The sequence below is a fragment of the Dendrobates tinctorius genome, unplaced genomic scaffold (genome assembly GCF_039654945.1).
Source record: "Dendrobates tinctorius isolate UK_male_01 unplaced genomic scaffold, ASM3965494v1 ptg000216l, whole genome shotgun sequence".
Lineage (NCBI taxonomy): Eukaryota > Metazoa > Chordata > Amphibia > Anura > Dendrobatidae > Dendrobates > Dendrobates tinctorius.
The window spans coordinates 1,049,959-1,065,000 of record NW_027361883.1 but is presented as its reverse complement, the minus strand read 5'-3'; the positions used below and the strand labels follow the sequence as shown (position 1 = coordinate 1,065,000).

The 15,042-nt window shown below is 58.2% G+C and overlaps 1 protein-coding gene across 3 annotated transcripts in view; it reads left to right on the top strand.

The window, feature by feature from the left end:
- Window positions 1-14,703, top strand: part of SPR (sepiapterin reductase) — a 15,494-nt gene extending 791 nt beyond the window's left edge. Inside the window, exons 2-7 of one of the 3 annotated variants that reach the window (XM_073555071.1) lie at window positions 4,871-5,046; window positions 5,133-5,301; window positions 5,373-5,447; window positions 5,583-5,666; window positions 5,763-5,973; window positions 6,172-6,650. In XM_073555071.1, the coding sequence (XP_073411172.1) occupies window positions 4,871-5,046; window positions 5,133-5,301; window positions 5,373-5,447; window positions 5,583-5,666; window positions 5,763-5,973; window positions 6,172-6,332 (876 nt within the window). In that variant the 3' untranslated portion in view covers window positions 6,333-6,650. Of the gene's footprint in view, window positions 1-4,870; window positions 5,047-5,132; window positions 5,302-5,372; window positions 5,448-5,582; window positions 5,667-5,762; window positions 5,974-6,171; window positions 6,651-9,766; window positions 10,058-12,003; window positions 12,297-14,450 lie in introns of those variants that run through there. The other 2 variants (XR_012222343.1, XM_073555072.1) reach the window with 2 other exon arrangements.
- Window positions 14,704-15,042: the final 339 nt, after the last annotated feature.

Below are 15,042 nucleotides of genomic sequence, written 5' to 3'. Positions count from 1 at the left end.
TGGGAGCCGGGGGGGGGGTACAGGGAATGCCGGTACTGGGAGCCGGGGGGGGGGTACAGGGAATGCCGGTACTGGGAGCCGGGGGGGGGGTACAGGGAATGCCGGTACTGGGAGCCGGAGGGGGGTACAGGGAATGCCGGTACTGGGAGCCGGGGGGGGGTACAGGGAATGCCGGTACTGGGAGCCGGGGGGGGGTACAGGGAATGCCGGTACTGGGAGCCGGGGGGGGGTACAGGGAATGCCGGTACTGGGAGCCGGGGGGGGGGTACAGGGAATGCCGGTACTGGGAGCCGGGGGGGGGGTACAGGGAATGCCGGTACTGGGAGCCGGGGGGGGGGTACAGGGAATGCCGGTACTGGGAGCCGGGGGGGGGTACAGGGAATGCCGGTACTGGGAGCCGGGGGGGGGGTACAGGGAATGCCGGTACTGGGAGCCGGGGGGGGGTACAGGGAATGCCGGTACTGGGAGCCGGGGGGGGGTACAGGGAATGCCGGTACTGGGAGCCGGGGGGGGGGTACAGGGAATGCCGGTACTGGGAGCCGGGGGGGGGGTACAGGGAATGCCGGTACTGGGAGCCGGGGGGGGGGTACAGGGAATGCCGATACTGGGAGCCGGGGGGGGGTACAGGGAATGCCGGTACTGGGAGCCGGGGGGGGGGTACAGGGAATGCCGGTACTGGGAGCCGGGGGGGGGGTACAGGGAATGCCGGTACTGGGAGCCGGAGGGGGGTACAGGGAATGCCGGTACTGGGAGCCGGAGGGGGGTACAGGGAATGCCGGTACTGGGAGCCGGAGGGGGGGTACAGGGAATGCCGGTACTGGGAGCCGGGGGGGGGGTACAGGGAATGCCGGTACTGGGAGCCGGGGGGGGGGTACAGGGAATGCCGATACTGGGAGCCGGGGGGGGTACAGGGAATGCCGGTACTGGGAGCCGGGGGGGGGGTACAGGGAATGCCGGTACTGGGAGCCGGAGGGGGGTACAGGGAATGCCGGTACTGGGAGCCGGGGGGGGGGGGTACAGGGAATGCCGGTACTGGGAGCCGGGGGGGGGGGGGTACAGGGAATGCCGGTACTGGGAGCCGGGGGGGGGGGGTACAGGGAATGCCGGTACTGGGAGCCGGGGGGGGGGTACAGGGAATGCCGGTACTGGGAGCCGGGGGGGGGGTACAGGGAATGCCGGTACTGGGTGCCGGGGGGGGGGTACAGGGAATGCCGGTACTGGGAGCCGGGGGGGGGGGTACAGGGAATGCCGGTACTGGGAGCCGGAGGGGGGTACAGGGAATGCCGGTACTGGGAGCCGGGGGGGGGGTACAGGGAATGCCGGTACTGGGAGCCGGGAGGGGGGTACAGGGAATGCCGGTACTGGGAGCCGGAGGGGGGTACAGGGAATGCCGGTACTGGGAGCCGGGGGGGGGGTACAGGGAATGCCGGTACTGGGAGCCGGAGGGGGGTACAGGGAATGCCGGTACTGGGAGCCGGAGGGGGGTACAGGGAATGCCGGTACTGGGAGCCGGGGGGGGGGTACAGGGAATGCCGGTACTGGGAGCCGGGGGGGGGGTACAGGGAATGCCGGTACTGGGAGCCGGGGGGGGGGTACAGGGAATGCCGGTACTGGGAGCCGGGGGGGGGGTACAGGGAATGCCGGTACTGGGAGCCGGAGGGGGGTACAGGGAATGCCGGTACTGGGAGCCGGGGGGGGGGGTACAGGGAATGCCGGTACTGGGAGCCGGGGGGGGGGGTACAGGGAATGCCGGTACTGGGAGCCGGAGGGGGGTACAGGGAATGCCGGTACTGGGAGCCGGGGGGGGTACAGGGAATGCCGGTACTGGGAGCCGGGGGGGGTACAGGGAATGCCGGTACTGGGAGCCGGGGGGGGGGTACAGGGAATGCCGGTACTGGGAGCCGGAGGGGGGTACAGGGAATGCCGGTACTGGGAGCCGGAGGGGGGGGTACAGGGAATGCCGGTACTGGGAGTGTGGGGCAGAGGGGATGCCGGTACTGGGAGTGTGGGGCAGAGGGGATGCCGGTACTGGGAGCCGGGGGGGGTACAGGGAATGCCGGTACTGGGAGCCGGGGGGGGTACAGGGAATGCCGGTACTGGGAGTGTGGGGTACAGGGAATGCCGGTACTGGGAGTGTGGGGCAGAGGGGATGCCGGTACTGGGAGCCGGGGGGGTACAGGGAATGCCGGTACTGGGAGCCGGAGGGGGGTACAGGGAATGCCGGTACTGGGAGTGTGGGGCAGAGGGGATGCCGGTACTGGGAGCCGGAGGGGGGTACAGGGAATGCCGGTACTGGGAGCCGGGGGGGGGGGTACAGGGAATGCCGGTACTGGGAGCCGGAGGGGGGTACAGGGAATGCCGGTACTGGGAGCCGGGGGGGGGGTACAGGGAATGCCGGTACTGGGAGTGTGGGGCAGAGGGGATGCCGGTACTGGGAGCCGGGGGGGTACAGGGAATGCCGATACTGGGAGCCGGAGGGGGGTACAGGGAATGCCGGTACTGGGAGTGTGGGGCAGAGGGGATGCCGGTACTGGGACCCGGGGGGGTACAGGGAATGCCGGTACTGGGAGTGTGGGGCAGAGGGGATGCCGGTACTGGGAGCCGGGGGGGTACAGGGAATGCCGATACTGGGAGCCGGGGGGGGTACAGGGAATGCCGGTACTGGGAGTGTGGGGCAGAGGGGATGCCGGTACTGGGAGCCGGGGGGGTACAGGGAATGCCGGTACTGGGAGTGTGGGGCAGAGGGGATGCCGGTACTGGGAGCCGGGGGGGGGGTACAGGGAATGCCGGTACTGGGAGTGTGGGGCAGAGGGGATGCCGGTACTGGGAGCCGGGGGGGTACAGGGAATGCCGATACTGGGAGCCGGAGGGGGGTACAGGGAATGCCGGTACTGGGAGTGTGGGGCAGAGGGGATGCCGGTACTGGGACCCGGGGGGGTACAGGGAATGCCGGTACTGGGAGTGTGGGGCAGAGGGGATGCCGGTACTGGGAGCCGGGGGGGTACAGGGAATGCCGATACTGGGAGCCGGGGGGGGTACAGGGAATGCCGGTACTGGGAGTGTGGGGCAGAGGGGATGCCGGTACTGGGAGCCGGGGGGGTACAGGGAATGCCGGTACTGGGAGTGTGGGGCAGAGGGGATGCCGGTACTGGGAGCCGGGGGGGTACAGGGAATGCCGGTACTGGGAGCCGGAGGGGGGTACAGGGAATGCCGGTACTGGGAGTGTGGGGCAGAGGGGATGCCGGTACTGGGAGCCGGGGGGGTACAGGGAATGCCGATACTGGGAGCCGGGGGGGGGTACAGGGAATGCCGGTACTGGGAGCCGGAGGGGGGTACAGGGAATGCCGGTACTGGGAGCCGGAGGGGGGTACAGGGAATGCCGGTACTGGGAGTGTGGGGCAGAGGGGATGCCGGTACTGGGAGCCGGGGGGGGTACAGGGAATGCCGGTACTGGGAGCCGGAGGGGGGTACAGGGAATGCCGGTACTGGGAGTGTGGGGCAGAGGGGATGCCGGTACTGGGAGCCGGGGGGTACAGGGAATGCCGATACTGGGAGCCGGGGGGGGTACAGGGAATGCCGGTACTGGGAGTGTGGGGCAGAGGGGATGCCGGTACTGGGAGCCGGGGGGGGGGTACAGGGAATGCCGGTACTGGGAGCCGGGGGGGGTACAGGGAATGCCGGTACTGGGAGTGTGGGGCAGAGGGGATGCCGGTACTGGGAGCCGGGGGGGGTACAGGGAATGCCGGTACTGGGAGCCGGGGGGGGGTACAGGGAATGCCGGTACTGGGAGCCGGGGGGGGGTACAGGGAATGCCGGTACTGGGAGTGTGGGGCAGAGGGGATGCCGGTACTGGGAGCCGGAGGGGGGTACAGGGAATGCCGGTACTGGGAGCCGGGGGGGGGTACAGGGAATGCCGGTACTGGGAGCCGGGGGGGGGTACAGGGAATGCCGGTACTGGGAGCCGGAGGGGGGTACAGGGAATGCCGGTACTGGGAGCCGGGGGGGGGTACAGGGAATGCCGGTACTGGGAGCCGGGGGGGGGTACAGGGAATGCCGGTACTGGGAGCCGGGGGGGGGTACAGGGAATGCCGGTACTGGGAGCCGGGGGGGGGTACAGGGAATGCCGGTACTGGGAGCCGGGGGGGGTACAGGGAATGCCGGTACTGGGAGTGTGGGGCAGAGGGGATGCCGGTACTGGGTGCCGGGGGGGGTACAGGGAATGCCGGTACTGGGAGTGTGGGGCAGAGGGGATGCCGGTACTGGGAGCCGGAGGGGGGTACAGGGAATGCCGGTACTGGGAGCCGGGGGGGGGGGTACAGGGAATGCCGGTACTGGGAGTGTGGGGCAGAGGGGGTGCCGGTACTGGGAGCCGGGGGGGGGTGTGTACAGAGGGTGCCCGGTACTGGGAGAGGGGGGGGGACAGACGGTTCCGGTGCTGGGAGCGGGGGGGGTACAGGGGGTGTCGGTACTGGGAGCAAGACTAGTAGCAGAGGTTGTACCGAATAGGCAGCAGTGTTAGGCCTCTTTCACACATCAGGTTTTCGCTGTCAGGCGCGATCCGGCGCTTTTGACAGAAACCGGATCCGGCGAAATGCAATGCCGGATCCGGTTTCCCCCCTCATTGACTTGCATTTGCGCCGGATCGCGCCGGATGGCCATGCGTTTCATCCGGTTTTCGCCGGATCCGGCAATGTGTCGCGATCCGGCGTCTGGAAAAAACGTCTACTGTAACGTTTTTTGTCTCCGGCGAAAAAGCCGGACACGCCGGATCCGGCGCGTCCGGCTTTTTCACACAATGAAAGCCTATGAGCGCCGCAATGCGCCGGATCCGTTTTTTTGGTCTGAGCATGCTCAGTAGCTCTGCCCACAGGATATATATAAAAGCAAGACAATGGGACCCTCAGCCACACCCAACATGCCACCCAAGCCAAGAACCAGGAGCAGGAGAAGGCAGCAGACATCTGCAGCAGCAGCACCATCAGCACCACCCCAAATGGAGCAGCATGCTGAACAACGGGAGGGGAGTCCAGAAGCAGATGAGAGACGGTAATTATCAAATCCCCCATTCCTCCAAACTAGGGCCATGGAATATCAAGATATTCATTGGCCCTTTGTTTCTCTTTATTCAACAGCCGCCAAAGAGATGCAGCAGCAGCAGCAGAAATGGCATCACTGGCAGCAGCAACAGCAGCAGAAATGGCATCACTGGCAGCAGCAATACCCACAGCCATGGAGTCTGGCCAGCAAGAAGACAGCACATCTTCTTCTGGGAGCCCTCCCTCGCATCGTCAGCGTTTGACGGTAAGTTTTTATTTCCAAAATCCATCATCTCTGTAATATATGTCTATTCATTGACTTTTATTTCAAAACAGGATTCACAAGATGAAGAGGAGCTCCCAGAAGAAGAAGGAAGGGGTGGACAGACACTTGGAGTGGGCTCACAATTGGTAAGTTTTTTGCATCAAACGCAGAAACACAACATCACACTACACACAACACATAGAAAACAATGTTCTGCAGACCACACACAGCAAACAAATGCCTACATCCAAAGACATAACATTTTTTGTTTTCTTCTCTAGTCTTCCCAATCTGGTGCTCGGCCAAGAGGTCCTCGCAGTGCCTCCCAGGGTCGTCGGCGACAGCAACGCGGCGGTCACCAGCGTGTAAGTATAAATATTTTTGCTTTGTTTTTTTGCACTTTTTATTTCATTTCTTTTGTGGAGGCTAATTATGTTATTTTTGTCTTTTTTCTTTAACAGCCTTCACAGCGTGCTCCCGACTCTGACGGTGAGGATGGAGGGATTGATGTGGACCGCCTCATCGATCTCGTCAGAGAAAGGGAGCCGCTCTGGAATATGGCTGACCGCCGCCACGCTGACCTTATCGTTACCCGACGACTCTGGGAGGAAATCTGTTCTCTCCTTGTGGGCCGCTGGGAGGACCTCGATGTTCGGGCCCAGATTAAAGAGCGTAAGTATATACAGTACCGGTTGCTTGATGTAAACCAATGTTTCCTGAACTCCAGTCCTCGTGGTTACCACGGATCATGTGTTCAGGATTTCTATTTACTATGGAAATCCTGAAAACATGACCCCTGGGGACCATGAGGACTGGAGTTTGTGAAACACTGATGTTGTATACTAACCACTTTGTCCTTTCTCGTTTCAGGGAACAGAATTGTGAATCGGTGGCGGTCTGTGAGGGATCGTTTCAAGAAGGAGTTCAATAAAGAGATGCGGGCCCCGAGTGGATCTGGAGGACGCAGGAGCAAGTACAAGTACGCACAAGCCCTGTCGTTCCTCCGGGAAACAATGCTCACCAGAAGGTAAATATTACACACCACATGTGAAAAAAATGTTAGATGTAACTTTTTTTTTTCAGCTAGGGCCATACCATGTCAGTATTTTAATTGTTTTTTTTTTCTCTTTATTACACAGCACGGTGAGCAGCACTCGGGAGCCTGCACGATTGGACCCTTCTGAGGCGATCCCTGAGGAGACCGGCACCGAGGGACACTTCGACCGCCCCGGTACATCTGCACCTTCCCAGCCTTCCCACACATTCGACCCATCTGTCCCATCCACCAGCACAGGAGCATCGTGGCCGCCTACATTACATGAAGCTGCTGGTGAGGAGATCGCTTTCCCTTTACCCCACCCTTCTGCCCCTGCCACCTCTAGTACACCTGCGGGTACTGGGCGGCAGCGGCAGAGGGGTCAGGAAAAGAGTTATGCGCAAGAGTTCTTGCATCTGAATGCATCTTTCCAGAACTGTCTCAAAGTCTTGTCAGAGCAAATCTCCGCAGGCTTTCAGCAGATCAACTCCAGCATTCTGGAGGTGAAGACACTTCTGCAAACCATGCATTCAGAAGCAAGATCTTCGCCAAACCACACCTTTTTCAGGTCTGTTGTGGAGCGCATGGCAACACTATCTCCTACCCAGCAGATGCATGTAATGCATTCGTGCCACGGTGCTCTACAGCAGGTTACCTCCCAACCTCCACCTCCCACCACTGTAGTTCCTCCACCTGCACCCCCTCCAGCCACTTTCCATCCTCCCCCTCCTATTACATCTGCACCCCCTCCAGCCACTTTCCATCCTCCCCCTCCTATTACATCTGCACCCCCTCCAGCCACTTTCCATCCTCCCCCTCCTATTACATACCAGCAACCTCACCAGTACCAGACATCTCCCCACTTCCAGCAACCTGCCCCGTACCAAACTCCATCCCCGTACCAAACTCCATCCCCGTACCAAACTCCATCCCCGTACCAAACTCCATCCCCGTACCAAACTCCATCCCCGTACCAAACTCCATCCCCGTACCAAACTCCATCCCCGTACCAAACTCCATCCCCGTACCAAACTCCATCCCCGTACCAAACTCCATCCCCGTACCAAACTCCATCCCCGTACCAAACTCCATCCCCGTACCAAACTCCATCCCCGTACCAAACTCCATCCCCGTACCAAACTCCATCCCCGTACCAAACTCCATCCCCGTACCAAACTCCATCCCCGTACCAAACTCCATCCCCGTACCAAACTCCATCCCCGTACCAAACTCCATCCCCGTACCAAACTCCATCCCCGTACCAAACTCCATCCCCGTACCAAACTCCATCCCCGTACCAAACTCCATCCCCGTACCAAACTCCTTCCCCGTACCAAACTCCTTCCCCGTACCAAACTCCTTCCCCGTACCAAACTCCTTCCCCGTACCAAACTCCTTCCCCGTACCAAACTCCTTCCCCGTACCAAACTCCTTCCCCGTACCAAACTCCTTCCCCGTACCAAACTCCTTCCCCGTACCAAACTCCTTCCCCGTACCAAACTCCTTCCCCGTACCAAACTCCTTCCCCGTACCAAACTCCTTCCCCGTACCAAACTCCTTCCCCGTACCACTTTCCATCAACATCATCTGCTCCTACAGTCCCTGCCCAACCCTCCACTCCACCGCCCACCACCTCTTCTGCCTCCCACATGTCCACCCATTCTGTAGCTTTTTCCACACCTTCACCTCTAACTGTTCCTTCCCCACCACGATCCCAGTCCTCTCTCCACACACCCAGTGTCGAAGTGTCCCGCAGCCCCTCCAGCAGTATTTCCACCCCACAGTACACAGATTTGTAATGTTTTTTTTTTGTAATAAAAATGCCCATTGGGTTTAAAACCTTTATTAAAAAAGTTTTTTGCACTTTAAAAACAAAAAAAAAAAAAAAATTTAAATAAAAGTTAAATTATCGTTTCACAATGGTTGTCTGTCATTTCTTTCTGCGGCGAACTATGTTTTAAAAAAAAGGTTAAATACAGGGTATTTCAAAGGTAAAAAGGTATTCAAAACCAGGTATATAACTGTGGGTAAATTTTAGCTTTTTGCCACAGTTGTGTTCCTGGTTGTGTTTGAAGCAAAGTATTTCACCTAAAAAGTTGTGTTTATTGTTGGTGATTTCCTACCAATGTACACAACTTTTGTTAAAAGGTGAAGTACTTTGCATAAAACACAACCAGGTACACACCTGTGGCCTAAAGCTAAAAATAGTAGACCATGACAAGATAGCCAACTTTGGTTGGCAAAGGTATATACTGTTGGTCCAGAAGGTACACAAGTTTAGGGCACAAATCTTTCACACTCTGTCATCCTGCCAGTGTACTCTGCCTTGAGGTGACATAAAGTATAGTGGAAAATTGTCCCTCATTACTGAAACCGTCACAGAACTTCTAGTGGTAATATTTCCAATGACAACATCCATCTTCGCCAGTAACTTGCTCTTCTCTCCAACCTGCACTTTCTTCTCTACAACCTGTCAAAGAAGGGCTGTAGGAACACGCTATATCTAGTTTTCCAGTAGCCAATCCCGTTCGGAAGGCCACAAGGGTCAATTTTAAAAACCGGATCCGGCGTAATCCATCGAAAAACGGATAGAAAAACGGATGAGACGGATCCGGTTTTGTCTGTCAAGAACAAGACGGATCCGGCAGAAAACCGGATCCGGCACTTCAGGTTTTACAAAACATTTGCCGGATCCGGCATTCCGGTACGACGCCGGATCGCGCCTGACGCCGAAAACCTGATGTGTGAAAGTAGCCTTAGAGGAGGTGCTGGACAGGAAATGGAAGCAAAATGACAGGTAGCAGAGGAGGTGACAGAGGAGCTGAGTAACAGAGATTCCAGACCTCTGGAAGAGGCAGAGGATGTGTACAGTCTGGTAGAAATGCTACAAGACGGTTAGGTGAGGTGGCGCGGGCTGCGTGGGTGAGGTGGCGCGGGCTGCGTGGGTGAGGTGGCGCGGGCTGCGTGGGTGAGGTGGCGCGGGCTGCGTGGGTGAGGTGGCGCGGGCTGCGCGGGTGAGGTGGCGCGGGCTGCGTGGGTGAGGTGGCGCAGGTAGAGTGCAGTAGCCTGTGTTCTTACACTAAGATTTTGCTGAGAACAACTGAGTTAGGATCGTAATTTATGAAAAAAAATTTAGACAAAAAATATATGTAGTAAATGCAGAATCGCCAGTGTGCACTTCTTGCTGGGGCCTTGGGGGTGACGCTGGGCCGGCTCGGGCTCTTTGCTGGGGCTCTGGGCCGGCTCGGGGCGATGCTGGCTCCTCGCTGGGGCCTTGGCCCAGGTCGGTGGAGAGGCGGGAGGTGTGTGCTGTTCCTGGTTTGGGGCAATTGATGTGTGATGGGCAGAGTAGGTCGGGTGCATTCAGCGGTGGTCCTAGCCCGTCCTCGACTTCATTTCTTGCTTTGTTTGGTGTCTTCTCCCCTCCAGGGTCCCTGGGTGACATCAGTAAGTCGTTTATGGACGTCATGGATTTGGAGGAAGTGAACAGATACTTGTCCTTCAATGTGTCCTCTGCGCTGTGCCTCACCTCCTCCCTGCTGAAAACCTTCCCGAGACGTGTGGGGCTGCAGCGAGTGGTGGTCAATGTGTCCTCCCTGGCAGCCATCCAGCCGTTCAAGTCTTGGACCCTCTACTGTGTGGGTAAAGCGGCTCGGGACATGATGTTCAGAGTCCTGGCCGAGGAAGAGGCAGACGTCCGCGTGCTCAACTACGCACCAGGTACTGCACTTTGTGGAGTCACGTGACCTCGACTGTCACGTCTTTGGGATGCATGAGCCTGACCTCGCATATCGACAGTCTTGTTATAACCCCTTCATGCATTCTCGTTGGTCATAAACTTGCTCATAAACTTCTTCGATTTTCCCCCCCCCCCGTATCTTCCGCTCCCTTGCGCAGACCCCCCTCGATTCTTCCACTCCCTTAAGCAGACCTCCCCCCCAATTCTGTCGCTCCCTTGTGCAGAGCTCCCCCCAATTCTGCTGCTCCCTTGCGCACAGCTCCCCCTGATTCTGCTGCTCCCTTGCGTACAGCCCCCCCTGATTCTGGCGCTCCCTTGCTTACAGCTCCCCCCGATTCTGCTGCTCCCTTGCTTACAGCTCCCCCCGATTCTGCTGCTCCCTTGCTTACAGCTCCCCCCGATTCTGCTGCTCCCTTGCGCACAGCTCCCCCCGATTCTGCTGCTCCCTTGCGCACAGCTCCCCCCGATTCTGCTGCTCCCTTGCGCACAGCTCCCCCCGATTCTGCTGCTCCCTTGCGCACAGCTCCCCCCGATTCTGCTGCTCCCTTGCGCACAGCTCCCCCCGATTCTGCTGCTCCCTTGCGCACAGCTCCCCCCGATTCTGCTGCTCCCTTGCGCACAGCTCCCCCCGATTCTGCTGCTCCCTTGCTTACAGCTCCCCCCGATTCTGCTGCTCCCTTGCTTACAGCTCCCCCGATTCTGCTGCTCCCTTGCGCACAGCTCCCCCCCGATTCTGCTGCTCCCTTGCGCACAGCTCCCCCCGATTCTGCTGCTCCCTTGCGCACAGCTCCCCCCGATTCTGCTGCTCCCTTGCGCACAGCTCCCCCCGATTCTGCTGCTCCCTTGCGCACAGCTCCCCGATTCTGCTGCTCCCTTGCGCACAGCTCCCCCCCGATTCTGCTGCTCCCTTGCGCACAGCTCCCCCCGATTCTGCTGCTCCCTTGCGCACAGCTCCCCCCGATTCTGCAGCTCCCCCCGATTCTGCTGCTCCCTTGCGCACAGCTCCCCCGATTCTGCTGCTCCCTTGCGCACAGCTCCCCCGATTCTGCTGCTCCCTTGCGCACAGCTCCCCCGATTCTGCTGCTCCCTTGCGCACAGCTCCCCCCGATTCTGCTGCTCCCGTGCGCACAGCTCCCCCCGATTCTGCTGCTCCCTTGCTTACAGCTCCCCCCGATTCTGCTGCTCCCTTGCTTACAGCTCCCCCCGATTCTGCTGCTCCCTTGCGCACAGCTCCCCCCGATTCTGCTGCTCCCTTGCGCACAGCTCCCCCCGATTCTGCAGCTCCCCCCGATTCTGCTGCTCCCTTGCGCACAGCTCCCCCGATTCTGCTGCTCCCTTGCGCACAGCTCCCCCGATTCTGCTGCTCCCTTGCGCACAGCTCCTCCCCGATTCTGCTGCTCCCGTGCGCACAGCTCCCCCCGATTCTGCTGCTCCCTTGCTTACAGCTCCCCCCGATTCTGCTGCTCCCTTGCTTACAGCTCCCCCCGATTCTGCTGCTCCCTTGCGCACAGCTCCCCCCGATTCTGCTGCTCCCTTGCGCACAGCTCCCCCCGATTCTGCTGCTCCCTTGCGCACAGCTCCTCCCCGATTCTGCTGCTCCCTTGCGCACAGCTCCTCCCCGATTCTGCTGCTCCCTTGCGCACAGCTCCTCCCCGATTCTGCTGCTCCCTTGCGCACAGCTCCTCCCCGATTCTGCTGCTCCCTTGCGCACAGCTCCTCCCCGATTCTGCTGCTCCCTTGCGCACAGCTCCTCCCCGATTCTGCTGCTCCCTTGCGCACAGCTCCCCCCGATTCTGCTGCTCCCGTGCGCACAGCTCCCCCCGATTCTGCTGCTCCCGTGCGCACAGCTCCCCCCCGATTCTGCTGCTCCCTTGCGCACAGCTCTCCCAGATTTAAGGAATTCATCTTGTCACACGTTTCCTTGTAGTTCTGAAAATGAAGAAACCGAATTGCCGTGTCCTATAGGGGTTACGTTGCCCCACATTTTTCCGATCTATCCGAGACGTGAACGCCTTTATTGTATGACTTCTGCATCGTTATCTGAGAGGATCTTGGAGCTCTGAAGTTTTCAGTGTTCATTGCGACCTTCTCATGATCCTTGGCCCAAAGCCGCAGAAATACAGCATAGCCTGAACGAATGTAATGATGGGTGTAGTGCTCCGTGTGAAGCGTCGTGTCAAGCTACAGCTAAAACCGCTGACACTGCTCCAAGTGGGACAGGTGGGGGAGTTTATTATTTTATTACAGCTTTTATTGTTTGGGAAAAGGTTTTTTTTTTTTTTTTTTTCTCCTGTACTACCCCTGTCAATGTGGAGGTCCATGATTGCTGCTGTTACAGGCTGGTGCCAGCTGTGTAGCACGGCCAGCGGCTTACGGAGCAGACGCCACTCCTGGGCGTACCCCATACCAGCGGACGCGCGTCCCTACAGCGGCCCCAGCTTATACCGCTTGATGGAGGCCATAAGGAGGCTCTTCTGGCCTCTGATGCTCGTGATGAGTGCATTTGATGTTGTAGTGGGAGCGCGGCTCTGGGTGAATGGAGGCTCAATAGGGTGCGGAGAGGCATACGGGCCTGGCAGTCACAGCTCCTCTCTGCCCGTCCTGGAGGACATGGATCTGCCTCGTGACCTCTGTTTACCAGCGAGAAGCATTTGTACAAAGTCCAGACCCTGGATGTTCTCGGGGAGGGTGGGCCGAAGCTGCGTTAACCCATTCACTTAAGAGGAAGTGTATAATATGGCTCTAGAATATGAGGGTTCGGCGGTCGGGTGGAATGGATTCCAGACCGGACCCTTCTTGTGGTCCTTTTACCTGCAGGCATCCACCGAGGTTTATTGATTATCCGCCGTGATGTGGATGTCTGAAGAAGAGGTCCACAGGGCTGCTGTCCGGTGGCCATGGACCTCTGACCTGACCTTGGGATCTGGCTCTCATGAATTTATTTTATCTGTAGGGCTTAGATAATATATTACAGCCCAGAACCTTTACTCACACTCAGTCGTGGACCCCAGCGCCCACTGAAATATCCAGGGAAAGCTGCGAGTGATTACAGCCGACGACGGTCCTCGCTTCGCTCTACAGATGATAGGAAAAGGGAAACGCAACTTTCCAAAAATCTGGAGTCTGAGCTTCATGCAGAAACCCTGGCACCTCCAGCCTCGGCTGCTGTTGCTGATGTTATTAAGGGTCAACTGAGGAAGGTTCTGCCACTGAATGCATTGGTGCAAATCATCAAGATCCTCTGCTGGCAGCTCCTGTGTGATCACCAACCAATGGAAACAAGTCCAGAGATGCTGCAGCCACGGGGGCAGGTGTAGGCCACGCAGTCTGCACAGCAGCACCAGTAATGGGGCCTAGGGTTGTCATGAAATTGTCCCAAAACCTCTGGCAGCAAGTTTTTATGTCTACCTCAGCCTCTTTGCCACCTTCCCTCTACCGGATGGTGGGTGACTTTAACCTCTTCCTATCTATAATAGTCCTTCACGTGGCTGGTGACACCGATCCTGACTGTCAATCTCATGCATGTTACATACAGCCAGGATGCACCGCAGTATAGCGGTACGCACGGTATTACAGGAGCAAAAATCAATACAATAAGTTCTCGAGCAGCCGGGTCAGCAGAAGAATAAAGTTATGCGTCTGAATGTGTCGATGCAAAAATGTTTTACTATTTGAATAATTTATTTGTGCAGATGTATAAATGAATTAAGGCCGGGGTCACACTGGCGAGGAATACGGGAGAGTGAGAGGCGCAAAAAGCACGCATTAGACACGGACCAATGATTCTCTATGAGGCAGCTCCCATCAGCCGTATATTTCTCCTCAGTATCCTACGCTCCGTGCCACTCGCAGCATGCTGCGATTGTCAGCGTACTACGCCCGTAGTACGCCAATTCAAGTCTATGGGTGCGCAAAAAATACGGATTACATACGGACCACACATGTGACTTGCGAGAAATACGCACCCGGTGTCTTTTAGAAACCCTGTCATAGGGCTCCATTATATGTCCATTTTGCAAGCCTGCGAGAAAATCTCGCCATACGGATTGCATACGGATGCTGACATGCGCAAATACGCGACCACACCTTGATTACGGATGACATACGGAGCACTATTTAGGGGTCTGTCATCCGTATTACGCATGTAAAATACTGACCGTATTTTGCGCAGGTTAGTGTGACTCCAGCCTTAAAAGAAAACCCGTGCACCTACTGCTGGGGGAGCTAAATGTAAAGACCCCCCACAGCTGCGGCATCTCTGCCCTGCAATGGACGGCACAGAAAAAGCCGAGCCAAAAATAAATAATAAGGCAATGATCGTTCTGCGGCCGCATCGCTCAGGGGTCTTCACTGACTGCATGTCTTCTGTTGCAGGGGTCCTGGACACGGAGATGCAGCAGGAGGCGCGGACGCTGACGGCAGATGAGGAGCAGCGGCAGATGTTTGTTAACATGAAGAATGATGGAAAGTTAGTAGACGCTGAGGTGTCGGCACGGAAGATGCTGGACGTCATCCAGGGCGACACCTACAAATCAGGAGCACATGTGGATTTCTATGACTTGTAATCTCTCCTGACCGATATGATGATGCCGCCCCCCCCCCCCCCCCGTGGTCCTGCCGATCATTTAAAGGAAACCTGTCACAAGCCCCCCCCCCCCCCCCCCCCAGAGCGTTTTTAAGTAAAAGAGCCACCTTCAGCAGCACGAAGGCTGCATTCTGTGAAGGTGGCTCTTCTGTTTCTGACCCCTAGTAATGCTAAAATATCGACTTTTATAAATAGCTCCTCAAACTGTAATGTGTCCCATAGGTATGATGTGTCCCCCTGTGTCAGCCACCTCCCATCCGTCCATCATGCCTGTGTCTTGTGCCTGGACGCTGCCCAACATCCGTCAATCATGCCCCTTGTCTTGTGCCTGGGCACCGCCTACCATCCGTCCATCATGCCGCTTGTCTTGTGCGTGTGCGC